The 13609-nt window shown below is 50.3% G+C and overlaps 1 protein-coding gene across 1 annotated transcript; it reads right to left on the reverse strand.

The window, feature by feature from the left end:
- Nucleotides 1–614: 614 nt before the first annotated feature.
- Nucleotides 615–11701, reverse strand: WSCD2 (WSC domain containing 2). The gene is made up of 8 exons (XM_083373877.1): nucleotides 11096–11701; nucleotides 7254–7368; nucleotides 5854–6038; nucleotides 5583–5704; nucleotides 5018–5192; nucleotides 4066–4230; nucleotides 2164–2364; nucleotides 615–1559 (listed from the first exon to the last, which is right to left on the reverse strand). Exons 1-8 carry the CDS (start codon nucleotides 11472–11474, stop codon nucleotides 1207–1209), a joined length of 1695 nt encoding a protein of 564 aa, XP_083230003.1. The 5' UTR covers nucleotides 11475–11701; the 3' UTR covers nucleotides 615–1206.
- Nucleotides 11702–13609: the final 1908 nt, after the last annotated feature.

Here is a 13609-nt window from a genome sequence, read left to right on the forward strand (position 1 = left end):
CAAAGTGACACCCCACAAAGGAGTGGAGGCTGCAGAGAAATGTCGCAATGGGCAGCCCGGCTGTTCTGGACTTTGGCCAGGCAGTTATGCTTTCTCACAAGGCTGCTATTCACGTTCTCCAAGCTTCTTCTCATCCCTTGCAATCCCTTGCTCCTCCTCAGCATTTGGCGGTCACAGAACAAAACTGATTCTCATTAGGTAATTGAAAAACAGCCTAGTGGATTTTTTCCCCCCAACCTATCTTTGCCTTTATGCATACAAAAGAGAAAGAAAGAAGAAGAAAGTAGATAGATAGATAGATAGATAGATAGATAGATAGTAGATGGTATAAAGTAGAGGTGATGGATGATAGGCAAGATAAATAGGCTTGAATAAGTCGCATCTGGATTCTGTGTTATTTAAGACATGAGATAAAATTCTAGTCCCCTTGACTGAGCAGCACCATAGCCTGGCAGCTACCTAGTTGCTCCTCACATCAGGAGATGGAGATACAACTGGATAATGAATATAGATTTAGGGAAAGACAGATGTTTAGTTTTATCTGTGATTAGATCTACCAACTCATACTGAAAATAGTGCCATCCTCCCAAACACAGACACTGAAAGTTGGTTTAATGGGCAGCATTTGACCTGAGGATCATTCAGATGGAGTCCAGCAGCTTTGAGGTTGCCTCAAGAAAGAAGATACAGAAATTATATTGCTAGCACAAAGCTCAGCACCGGTCAGTTAATCCATCCTGACCAGCCTTTGAACAGTAAACCAGGTCTAAAAGTCCAGGATTCAACAACAGAGCATTCTTCTGGGGTCAGCAGAACCAAGGAAGGTGACCGCACTGTGAGATTTTAACTAAATTACTTATTTCAAACTGGGTTCAAGAAGGCAACCAGCTAAGGAAGAGCAGAGTGGTCTTACTTCGGCAGGAAGAAACACAAAACCTCTAGAAAAAAAGCAGCAGCAGAAGCAGCAACAGCAGCAGCAAAAACCTCCCACCAATGGACCTCACTTTCTGGAGACAGGTTGGCCAAAACATCTTTGGTCAACCATGACAGTCGCCATCTTTGCTCATGCAAAAGGGTTCTTCAGAAGCAAGCACCGGCAGGGTGAGTGCTCCCACACCACCTACTGGGTGGAAATGGTTCCAGGCCAGGAAGAAGCCAGTTGGCACCTCCGAAGGAGATCGGTTCCTCTGCCCCAACAATTGCCCATCATCTGGGATAGTAGTCCTTTGGGACACCTGTGAGGTTCCTGAGTTTCAGAGCCATGTCCACCGTTTTGATGTAGCTGTTGATCATTTTCTTCATCTCTGGAGTGTAAGGGTCATACTCCAGCTTCCTCAGCCCTGACCGCTTGAAGTTTCCGTCCTTCTGTCCCTCGACGCACAACAAGCGGTCCTCATGAACTGAGACCCCCAGCAGGCTGACCATCCTCTTGAGCTGGACAAAGAGATCTTGCTTGAGGTCCTCAAAATGAACCACCACGACCTCCTTGCCAAACTTCAGCCAGTCAAGGGTGTGCGTCACCCACCACGGGGCATAATTCTTGACAAACTCCGGCCACTCTGAGTGAAGGAAGAAAATATTTTATTTGCTACACCTTCCTTGGGATCTTCAGGCTCTGTCTGAACTTTTATCCTCCCCACGACCAGAGACAAAAGCTTTAAATAGCTTCATTAAATACAAACCGGGCAACTCACCTTTTAAAATTCTATCTCATAAAACTTTGCATAGAGCTTTTCCTAGGGCCATCTTAAAATTAATGCCATGGAGCAAAACAGAGATTGTATTTTTTAAAGATCAGGTTTCTTTCAGTTCTACACAGCTGACTAATAAGAACTATGAAGGTAAAAAGCTGGAGGTCAAGCATCCCTAGGCCAAACAGGTCCATGGCAGACACAAAGGATGGCCATCCACCACCTTCTTCTTTGAGACATGACCCTCACACAGAGCACACAGGTGGGGAGAAGCAGCGTAGGCCATATCGGTGTAGCGTGAGGCTCATCCTGGTCAGTTGGGGCTTTGCTGAAACCTGCACTCAACCTAGCTTGTCCAGAATCTCTGTCCTTGCATCTCAGCTTCTCAGCCTTGAAGTTCAAGGAACGTGGTGGAGCTGCAGGAGACTGTAATGTGGAAGAGCACCCCGGCTGGGCAGACGGGCAGACCTACCCTTGCCCTTCCAGTGGGCATGAGAAGCAAAGCCAATGTGGCCCCCGTACTTCCGGTTGAACTCCGCCATCAGCGCTTTGTAGGGGTTGCGGACCAGGAGGATGGCCGAGTCGAAGGCTTCGATCTCCTTCTGCCCGCTCTCGTGGGTTTTGATGCATATCGTCCGCCCGCTGCGCCAGTGATCCCGCTCGCCTTTGAACCCTTTGGGCAGGGGTGGCAGGGAGAGAGGAGGAAAGAAAGAGCGAAGCGTGAGCAGCAACTATGGGGAAAGGAAGGGAGGATGAGAGGAATGCTCTGCAGCTCTTCAGCTGTCTAATAATTCTGGGAGGGCTGGGCAGGGCAAGGGACAGAGAAGGAAAAAGTCAGGACGAATTATTTCACGTGAGGAGGCTCCTCACATTGACCGGCTGTTGAAAAATAATTTAAAATAGGAACTAACTGCGGGGAGATCCTAAAATGAAAATAGTCCTCCACACAGGGATAAAGCTGTCCAGCTTTCAGGAAGCTGTCTCTCTTTCTCCCCCTCTCTCCCCCCCCCTCTCCTTCTCTCCCCCCCCCCCCCCGCCCGTCTCTTTCCCTCTTTCTCTTCCAAGGCCCCTTTTGAGTTTCAGGCAGGCACTTCCTGGACTTCTTCCCTTAATCTCCCTTGTCACAGCCGCAGATCCTTTTGAAGTGAGTCCACGGATGTGGTTCAGCGGAGAGAGGAAAGGCTCGCTCTGATCCTGCAGGCGCTAGAAATGAACCACCCTCTTCAGCGGGATTCCAACATAGGTGAGAAAAATAAACCTCAGCCTGACAATCTGAGCTGTCCTTCTCTGCCGGGACGGTTAATACAACAACTACAGAAAGCCTGTTTGTCCTCTGAGGATAACAGGAGGTTAAATTAGGTCCAACAAGGCCCTAATATTATTTTTAGAAAGTTTCAGAAGTTGTGGGTGCTGCATCACTGGAGGTTTCCAGAAGAGATGGGACAATCACTTGTCTGAAATGGTCCAGGTCTCCTATTTGACCAGGGAGTTGCAGAGAAGACCCCCAAGGTCCCTTCCAACTCTGTTATTCTGTGTACTTTTCTGGCTTCAGGCCTCCCCCTCTGTGTTCTCTTCTCACCGGTCAGCTGCAATGGATGCTTTACAGAGATGAGAGTTGCGAATCGCGCATCGTTTTTCCCCTGGTGGGATTGTTAAGTCCCAGCCCAGACCTTCGTTTCCCTGGCGAGATGATCGGAGGCTGATTGCTGCAATGGACTTTTCCGTGGGATGCCAAGCTGCACAGGGCTTTCTCTAAAAAAAGGGCTGCTTGTTAACCAATTTGTCTTTTTTCTCCCACGGATCTTTTTAAACCGTGATGAGCTAGAACTTTCAAGGTTTGGTCTCCAGGCAACCGCAAATTCCAAAAAAGGATCTGAAGCTGGCTTGACAGTTCGAAAGGAACAGAGGGAGGGAGAAAGGAAGATGATAAAGTGATGGCTGGAAGAGGCAAATTCCCAAACTATCTGGGCTGGGCAGAGTTTGAAATAAATAGTGGGGTCAAAGCTCTGGCTAGCCGGGGAATTCTGGGAGTTGAAGTCCACAAGTCTTAAAAGTTGCCGAGGTTGGAGGCCCCTGGCCTAGGAGATGTTCTACCAGGTAGTTAGAGCAAAGCCAGAAGACCAGGAGTTGGGCAGAAAAAGTGACTCACTAAGATTATTTAGACTACAGAGAAGAGGCTCCATTCACGGCCTGGATTTTGTGGGGGGACAGGCTGGTGGGTGGAAGCTGCTGAGGTAGAGAGGAGCAAATTCCTAGCAAAATGAGGTTTTCAGCTGAGTGCCCCTCAATGGCTCAGGATAGGTCCCACCCACCCACCCCTCTCCGATCCCCCCCCTCACAGCCATTTTGACTCCCAAGAAAGCCATGCCATCACCTTTATTGTAAAGGGAGCCATCGAAATAATAACTCCCGGTGTAGTAGCCCGTGGCCAGTTCAATGAGATGGCGTGCCCAGGTGTTGCCAGCTCCGGGAAAGCTGGCCAGGGCGACCAGCTGTTTGGCTCGAGTGGTGAGAAACCTCCGATCCATACATCGGTTGTCTGCGAAACAGAATAAGAGATGGTTCCTGAGCTCACGAAGGAGATGTTTCTGTACAACTCCCACTTCTGAAGGTGAAAGGAGAAGGGATTTCCTTGCCCGTCCTAGGCTGCTCATTCTGGTGGCCTTTGAGGACTCTCGGTTGCCCCAGACCAGGAGTCTTCAAACTTGGACCTATGACTTATGGACCAACTCCCAGAATTCCTCAGCCAGGCACCCTGGGAGTTGACGTCCACAAGTCATAAAAGGGCCACGTTTGAAGACCCCTGCCCCAGACTGACTGGTAGAGGCCCAGAGCAGAAGGTTTTGAAGCTATCTCCTTGAGCTTCCAGAACAGACGCTTGGCTTAAGAAATGTATTTATTTCATGTGGTTTTTACATGGAAGCTGAGCCTCAGCTGGGACTTTACCACACTCTTATGGTTTACGTCTGAAGCCTTCTCCAGCCCACAAGCCAGGACGACACCTCCCTTCTTTGCACCCTCAGACAAGGGAAAGAGCGGCGTTCTCTTTCTTTGTGCTGCAGCTCTGGAAGTCCCCCGTCTGGAAGTGGCCGAGGTGGAGAAACACTGTACTAGAGGGTCTGTAACTCCCCTGCCCCAAAGCAGGGACTATGCTATGATTTTACAAATTAATAACCAGAGAAGTGGGTATTAAGGTGATCTCAGGAGGTGCTGGACACAGTGTTCACCAGACCCCCCCCCTTGGTGATGGAACAGGAGACTGTGGGGGTCTTCTGAACACCCACGGCCCCCGGGCCCTCCTCCCCAGCACCTCCCCTGCCCGATACCTTGCACCTGGGTCTGGTATACAATGAAATAGTCTGAAGTGCCGCAGCTTTCGAATTCCTCCCCGCTGCACCTCTGGGCGCAAAGATGCTCGCCTTCTCGTTCATGCAAGGAGAACAGAGTGGTGGGGAAACCGCAATGGCAGAAGGTGCCAGCCAGAGCTGCCAGAGGGTACTCCTAGGAGGGAGGGAGAATTCACTGCTAGGCATGGGGCAAAGGCTTTGCGAGCAGAGATGGGTGAAGGTCAGTTCCTGCTGGCCAAACGGGAAGGGCTGATGCAGAGGTCCTGGCATTCTCGTGGAAACCGTGGGAAGGGGTGCCCAGCTCTCCCGATTCTGCCCTTCAGGGCCCAGCGTGGCTCCACCATGGTCCAGCCCCTCTTTTCTGACATCCCCTAGACACGAGATGCCGTCCCACCCAGGAATCAAGTAGTGGCAGCTGGTGGCCAAAGAACGCCTCCACGGAGCCTGCGTGGGTACCCAGGAAGAGTTGAGGGATATGGAACTAGCGGTCCAGACATGGGGCTTTGGCCAGGCTTTGGGGCTTGGGGCAGCCCCTTCTGCTCACCTTTCCTGTGCAGAAGTCAACGCATTGGTCCACAGACATGTTCCTCAGGGGCCTGCTTGCCAACAGAGCCAAGGAGAGATTCTCTGGCCGACGGAAACAGCCACGGAAGATGGCACTGCCATCTGGGGAGAGAAGCAAAAGGAGGTTTCTTCACTAGAATCCAAAAGCCATTGCAGACCCACTAAGGAGGCTCTGGGCATGAGACCCTTCCTCCAGTTAGCCAAAAGAACAGCACTGTGGCAACGCCCTCAAAAACGGAAGCCACACTCACACCTCCTGGTGGATTCCTGTGCCAGCTCCAAGCGGTAGATGGACAGACGGTTTGCTCCCCCGCAAAAGCTGCTCTTCTCTCCTTTGCACTCCATGTCACACTCGGTGTCGCTCACATTCACGGCCAGGATCTTGTGCCCACAGTAGCACTCTGCCCCAAACTCCAGCCCCGCGTAGAGGTAGCCCCTGCCCAACACAAAGGCACCCTGAGTGTGGGAGAGACCAGACGTCCCTCCCTGGACAGTGACTGTGCGCAGCGGCTGAAGTCCTGAACGATGGACGCTGACCGTATCATCATCGTACACGAACTGGCTTAGCTGAATCAAGGCCACACTTGGGCTTACCTTGAGGAATTCTGAGCCAATTGATGGGGATTTACGGGGCAGGAGCAAGGGACAAGACCAGGATGGATTTCTGGGCATCCGTCCCTTTCAGCTTTAACTATATTTCACTGATTGCCACCCCAACCATTAGCTTTACAAGGAATCAATTCAACAAGCAGAGAAAGTAAAAGTGGCTCTCTACTTTTCCTATCAAGTGTTCCAGGGAGGGAAATGCGATTCAGTGTCTGCAAAATGTTACTCCTGATCCCAAGATTTACTCCAGGCAGGTAGAAAAACACGTATTTCCCAAGACGAAAGGTTACCATCACTCTATGGATTGTAGACAGCCATATTACTTCACTTCTGGCTGAATTCTGTGATGATTTGTGGGGTGGGCGTGGAGAGGAGGGATATGTATCTTTTGCCACAGAAGCAACAACCAAGGGGAAAATCTCCAGCAGATAGCAGTCACAGGAGGAGGTCCTGCCTCAGAGCAGAATCGCAAAGTGTTTGGGGGTCAAGAAATTGGAGGAGAAGGAAATTAACTGATGTTCTTTAGGGAAGGAGACAACCTGGAAGGTTCTTCTTGGTCTGTTCAGCTCACCATCTCTTTTTCCTCCCTCCCTCCCTCCCTCCCTCTCTGAATTGCTCCCAACCCTTCTAATTACAGAAAAGTCTCCCAGATAACTCCAATTCAGCATGATTTGGCTCCAACCATTTGACACCATGCCCCTCGCTTCCCCCCTCCCCAACTAATGTAACCCAATGTAACCCTCCCCAATGTAACCCAAGAGGCACCCAGAGACCTTCCTTCCGATTTATAAAATGGGACTGATCAACGTCTGCCTTCCCGGGGAGCTCTCCCTGGTCCTGAAATGTCTGGCGATCCTTCCCACAGGAGCCCAGCCTTAGGCCCTGCGCAAGACCTGCACCGGCTGTCCTCGTGGCCGGGGGGGGGGGGCTGTGAGAGAGGAAGGCAAATAGTGCCAGGGAGAACCTGGAATTGCCTATTCCCAAAAGAGGGAAAGGCCCTCTATTCCTCGGCTTAATGAAGTCCTGGTGTCATTTGCCACCCTACCGTTCGGCGCAGTTGTCCTGGCAACGGAACAATGTCATTTTTTTGTAGTCAAAGAAGGACACTCCGCGGAGGGCTCTCTGGTGGGTGTTGTCGACATAGCAGCCGATGTATTTTGCTGGTGAAAGGAGAAGACATGTTAGCATTTGGAAGGAAGAGGCTACTTCAGGAGAGAGAGAGAGAGAGAGACAGAGACAGAGAGAGAGGGAGGGAGGGAGGGAGGGAGGGAAGGAGGGAGAGGGAGAGAGAGATAGAGTGAGAGAGAGTGAGAGTGAGAGATGCACTCCGGGCCTTGACTCAGGGGAAGACTGGGCAAAATGGATTGTCCAGAGTGACAGTTCTCAGCAATAACTTGGCCTGGGGAGAATCCCCATGCTGTTTTTCAGATTTTGCATTTTTTAAAATCCTTGTAAGACCTACGGATTACAGATCCCATCCCTAGAAGGATTCTCTAAGTGCTGCACAGCCTCCCTCCTCCTACCAAAATTTGCACTGCCTGTCCGTGGAGCCATCCGTCAGAGTGACAAGCCAGCTTTGCCAGTGCCTGGATGTGGATTCAAAGCACGTGCTCCTACATTCCGACGGGGCATGGTGCAAGGAAACCTGTTGGGTGTGCCTGTTTCTGGCACAGCAAGGGGAGGAAAGCGGTGCCAGTCCACCTTCAGCCTTCACTTTGCCAAGGTGGGTCACCTTCCCAGCTGGGGAAGAGTTGGCTCAAGTCCCCAAAGGCTACAGGTCTGCTCTGTCCAGAGTCAGTCTTGAATCTGAAAGGAGACCAAGGCTGAAGTTAGTCCAGCGAGCCATCCAGACTGGACTGAGGTGCTAAACTACCATTTCCATCATCCCCAGCCAGCAGGGTCCTGGCACAGCCGGCCAATGATTTTGTGCTCATTTCTCTCCTCGGCTTCTCAATGTGCTAATAAGGGAAACTCTAATAATAAGCCAAGTAATAACATTCTGGCTTTATAGTACCCGCCGTCGCCATCAACAAATTCACCATCCGTCAATTGCACCAAGCTGCTTTACTGGGAGCAGCTGGCATCCTGCAACGATGCCTTGAACACCACCAGACATCCCCATCTGCCTTTCCCAGGTCCTTGGGAAGGACTCGATAGGCGGATAAAAACACCATATCCAGTCTGAACATCTGGCTGAGCGTACAACAAACCAGTGTAGTGCAACAGGTGACATCTGGGAGGAAGGGAGAGGCTGGAAAGTCCTTGGGAGAAATTGACTTTTTTGCCTTAAAGTCAGTTGCGTGGACATCCACACGCCCCAAACCCTGTCACTAAATTTGGGGTGTCAAAAATTTAGAAGGGAGGGAAAAGAGGGTGGCAATTGATAGAAAAGTCCTTTCAGTTCAGCCTTGGAGAAGATCCCCCAACTCTTCCCCCCACACACAACTCCTCTCCATGGGGTTTTCCAAGGGCTGGTCTGCTCAGCCCCCTCCTCCTGAGCCCCCTGCCCTGGTCCAGATGGGGCTCCTGGCCAAAGACGTAGTGGGTGAGATGGGCACAGGGCAAATGGGGACACCCCCCTGCTTTTGCACCCCTGTGGAGCATTGACAAAGGGAGGGAGGATGGATCGTGTCCAGGACAGTCACCCCCAGTTTGTTCCAATCATCTCTGGGTACAGCGGAGAGCCCCCCTCCCAGAGGTTAATTTCAGGGAATGCACTGCATAGGGCTGGGCCTGCCAAGCAAGGCTACAGTCGGTGGCAATTGGATCTCCCTCGCCATCTGCTAGAAATTCTTGGAATGTCAAATCAAATTAGTCTAATGAGGCTGGCTGAACGGGTTTCCAGAACGCCCCCCCCCCTGCTATTTGCTGGAAAAAGAAAACCTAGCCGGGGCTAAAAATCACCAGGAAGCTAAAAGTCAGGTGCTCCTTTTCGGGAACTGCCAAAACAGAAGGACTTTGGATCAGGAATCTGCTCTGCAAGACGGAGGACCAGCCGGCGGTACCTATGAGGGGAGCCTTTTCTGGTGTGGCCCCCGCTCTTTGGACGATCTTGCCACTGGAGATGAGGCCTGCCCCGTCCCTTTGGCCTTCCGGAAGGGCATTAAAACCTGCGTTGGACGTGGCCGGTGGATTAACAGAAAAGGCGCTGCCACCATACCAATCTTCTCTTTGGCTACTTGTCTCCGCCCTTAATGCTTCTTATTATTTTTCCATTTATGGTTTTAATGCTAAGCTGCCCAGAGTTGCCTGGCAGAGTGAGATGGCTGACCTATACATTGAATACATAAATAAAAATAATAAATAAATGGCTGCAGCTGGGGAAGGATGCTCCCGGCAGCCTTGACCCCAAACGTCTTCCTGCATCCGTGCCGAGAAGGAGTAAGGGCCCTTGGGCTCTCCAGATGTCCGGCAGTCTTGAATGCTTTAAATGAGGAACTAAATCTTTAAAAATTCAATTATGGTGTGAAGGTGGAGAGAGGGAGGGAAGATCTTTCCATTTTAGCAGATGACTGCCGCCCAGGTGAGCAGCTTGTCAGTCAGAGAGACTGAGGCCCGCAGAGATGCTGAAGTGCCCTCCGGGCACAGATGCCACCCAATAGGCAACATGAAAGGGAAGCTGGTGACCTTCCAGGCTGGGCCAGCCGATCCATCCCTTCTCCACCTTTCTGAAGAGCTTCATGGATCCCAGAATCTCCTGGCTCTTTTCTGCAGAAGAGATGTTTTGTCTCAGCCTCAATGTTTCCTTATTTACTACATTTCTTGGATGGGGGGTGGGGTTTTGCGGGAATGCAGTGATTTATTCTTCCCCACCCAATTTCTAACAGGGACAAAACCGGACAAAGTGCCTTGTTTTTGTTTTCCTGGAAATACAGTTGTGTTCTTTGAAGTATATTAAAAAAAAAGAGAGAAAGATTAATCATTTAGACGGATTACTTCTACCTGCTGGCTGCAATCTTAGGAGACTCTGGTGGGAATAGGTGAGGATTTGAGACAATTAAAATGTCCAAATATTGTTCCCACCTTTAAGGTACAGGTCAGGAGGGGCAGTCTGAAATCTACAAATGCATCTGATTTCAGAAGCAGGTCAATTTCCGGAAGAAATGATTAAGCAATCCTTTGATGGACAGCAAGAAAACAATTCATTTATTTGGGGCAGCAGCAGATTATCAAGAATTAGGAACGAATAGTTTACCTTCCCACCCCCACCAGTAAAACCACACAGCCGATAGATAAGGGGTACATCAGGAACATAGTATAACTTGATTTCAAAAGTCTGATATAGCTGCAAAAGAACCTTGTTGTAAAGAGATCGGAAGGACTCAACTGTTAGATGGATGGGTAGCAGATCAAGCACCCCTAAGATAACTTCTGGAGCAAACAGAGCATTTTGGAATGAATCCTGAAAATTTATCAGCTAGGATTGAGATAGATGTTGGGTAACAATTTAAAGGGAGTGCTAATTAAAATCACACAAATGACACCAAGCTTGTGAGGCAAGTCAGCAACACTGAGAAATAAAACCTCGAGGGAGTCGTGCCACTGGGCACAAACCGCCTCAGGATGAAAATTTGTGAAATAGATGGGGAAACATTGAAACAATGTGCAGAAATCAAAAGACACAAGGAAAGGATGTGCAAGATTTGGGTGGGAGCAAGTCAAGGGTTTAACCCAATGAGCCAACCGTGGGATGTAGCAGCTAAAAAGACTAATGCGGTATTCAATGACGTCCTGCCCCCAAACTAGCTAATGTTTTGATCCAGTCCTTCGAAAGAAGGCAACCCAACTTTCCAAGGAACTGGGATAAAAACAAGATCTTAATTTCCATTCTCTGCATGCTATTCCCAATATTCTCCTGAACCAAATTCTTCCCCAAGGGAACGTTACCTCTGTCTTCCTCCTTCTCATGAACACTCCTCCCCTTGAGCATTCGAGACCACGTCTCCCTGTAATCACCTCTGCTCCTCCCAGCCGTGTCCTTCGGAGGGCTCTTGAACCAGGTCCCGTACCTCCGTGCCAAGGCCAGGGACTCCGGCACTGCTTTAAATTCCCTGCCAAGCGGCAGCGTCCCCAGCAACTGAGCTTCGGTCCCTTCTGCAGCATTGTTGCTGGGTCGGGGGACAGGCCCCGAGACCCTCGTCTCCCCGCTGAAGCCAGCATGGAGGAAAACCAGGCTGCCAGCCGTCAGGTAGAGTGCAATCAAGGTGAAGAAACGGATGGGTTTCCGCCGGAAGTATCTTTGGAATTTCAGCAAGAGCTTGGCCATGCCAGCGTCATTACGGATGTTCACGGGATCCGGGTGGAGAAACGAGCAAAGGGACAGGTGCCCACTTGGAAAACACCCTTCTGAGCAGAGAGGAGGAACCTAAGAGGCCACGAATCTGGTGCCACGGTTGGGTCCTCAGTGCAGTTTTCTCAACAGATCAGCCCAGCTCGGGCACTCCTCTCCATGCATTGATTCGAAATGAGAAGGTTGCAGAACTGCTCCAAATAAACGCGGGATTCTTGACAGTTTGGCTTAGTCCTTGGTCTCCTCCTGCCACAGAGCAGCCAAGGGTGAAGTTATTGTGGGCAACCTGGCGATCAGGGGTTGCTGCTGCTGCTGCTGCTTTTAACTGGCAGGTCCATCTGCCTTGGAAGGAGAGTTCACCAACGCGGAGATGCATCCAAGGAGTTTTGAGGTATACAATAATGTCCAAGAACACAGCTGATCAAACGTCCATTCATCATGAAGAAGCTGGAAGAAAATCCAACCTAGAAATGAAGAGAAAAGATCATATTAAGACAGAAAGACATTTCTCTTTGAGCTAGCTAGGAACTAAAGGAGCTCTCCGTCACAATTTTAAACCATGCTTGTCTCTGGAGATGAGGGAGGGGGCATTTTCCCTGCAATTTCCATTCTCTTTCCCAGTTTTCAGGAGCGTTCACATGACGTGGGAGGGATTCCAGATTCCGGCTGGCATTTCACAAAAGTCTCTCATGGTCAGTGGTCGCCGGTCTCAGAGCAAAGGCTGCAAAAGAGGGTGGGGTGAGCTTTATGACATCATGGCACGGGCACCTCTGATTGGCTACTGGGGCCAGTTGCAAGGATTTCTCTTGGTCCCACTTTCTGCTGGCTGGGGGATTCTGGGAGTTGAAGTCCACCCATCTTAAAGCGGTCAAGGTTCAGAAACACTGCCCTACAGGTCACTCCCAGGCAAGGGAGGCTTCAGAAAGCAAGAGGTTGTTCGGAGAACATTCCCCATACTCCACTGCCCATTACGGTGCCCTCTCCCTGATCTTCACAGTCTTTCCCAGGGCCACCATGTTCCAAGCCAAAAGATGCTGGACTATTTCCACCCCAATGGCCCATCATCCTTGTCCCGGCTCACCTTAAGGTGCTGGTAATGCTGCTGGCCTACCTGAAGAGGCCCTTGTTCTCCTACAACAAGGTGGATGCTGTTGTGGAAGCCCAGCAAGGAGGCAAGACCTCCTAGCAGGAATAAAACCTTGGCTATCGCTAGCTTTATTGAGTTTTAGAGATATTCACAGCTCTGGCTGCACTGCAGGGCCCTCCTCTGCTTGCAGAACCGGGCTCCCTTGCAAGTGGAGGCGAAGAAAACCACGACAAAACCCAGAAACAGAGAAGGAGAAACTAAGTGGGGAAGACTGAACGCCATTAATTTAATGGACTCTAATGTTCCTACCATCTGCCTTGAGATGATTAAGTAAAAAATATCACTGGGGCAGAAGGCGTGGAGTATAAATAAATGTTTTAATTCTGCTTCCTCCTATAACTATCCAAACACGTCTTTGTCTCTGAAGCGAGAAGTTTATTGCAATCGACAGAGAGGAGGGGGTAGCTGTCTGCGGTTCCAGGGAAGAGAAAGATTGGAAAGAAAGAAAGAAAGAAAGAAAGAAAGAAAGAAAGAAAGAAAGAAAGAAAGAAACGATGCTTTTAAACAAGCTATTTTGCTCCTTCTTCTTCTACAACCTCGAGTCCTTGGGGACCTCGGTTCTGCTTTGCAATTCGTGGTTCCCAGCTGGGAAAAAAAAACCCTGCTGGTTGCACCTTTCAAAATCATCATTTGCAGCTGTCTGAAGGGTGCTGAGCTGCGAAGGTGGGTCCGCAGGAAATTCCCCACTAGCAAGAGTGAAATTTGAAAGCCTCGTCATCACCTCATGCAGAGTCAAAATCAAGATCTCTCAACCAGGCAATCAACCATCCTACCGTGCAAGAAGGCTGGAGTAAGGAAGGCTATTCCCCCGGCTCTCTGCCCCCCCCCCCACTTGGGGGGAATGAGGGAGAGGAGGCTTTGCTTCTGGCCACCCCGTTGGGTCTCCCGGAGTTGTGAGGCAGGCAGGGATGTCTTGGGAAAGCCCAGGACTGGAGCAAGGGCAGCCCCGCAGCCCGAGGTGGGC

This window comes from Vipera ursinii (assembly GCF_947247035.1).
Source record: "Vipera ursinii genome assembly, chromosome: 14".
NCBI lineage: Eukaryota > Metazoa > Chordata > Lepidosauria > Squamata > Viperidae > Vipera > Vipera ursinii.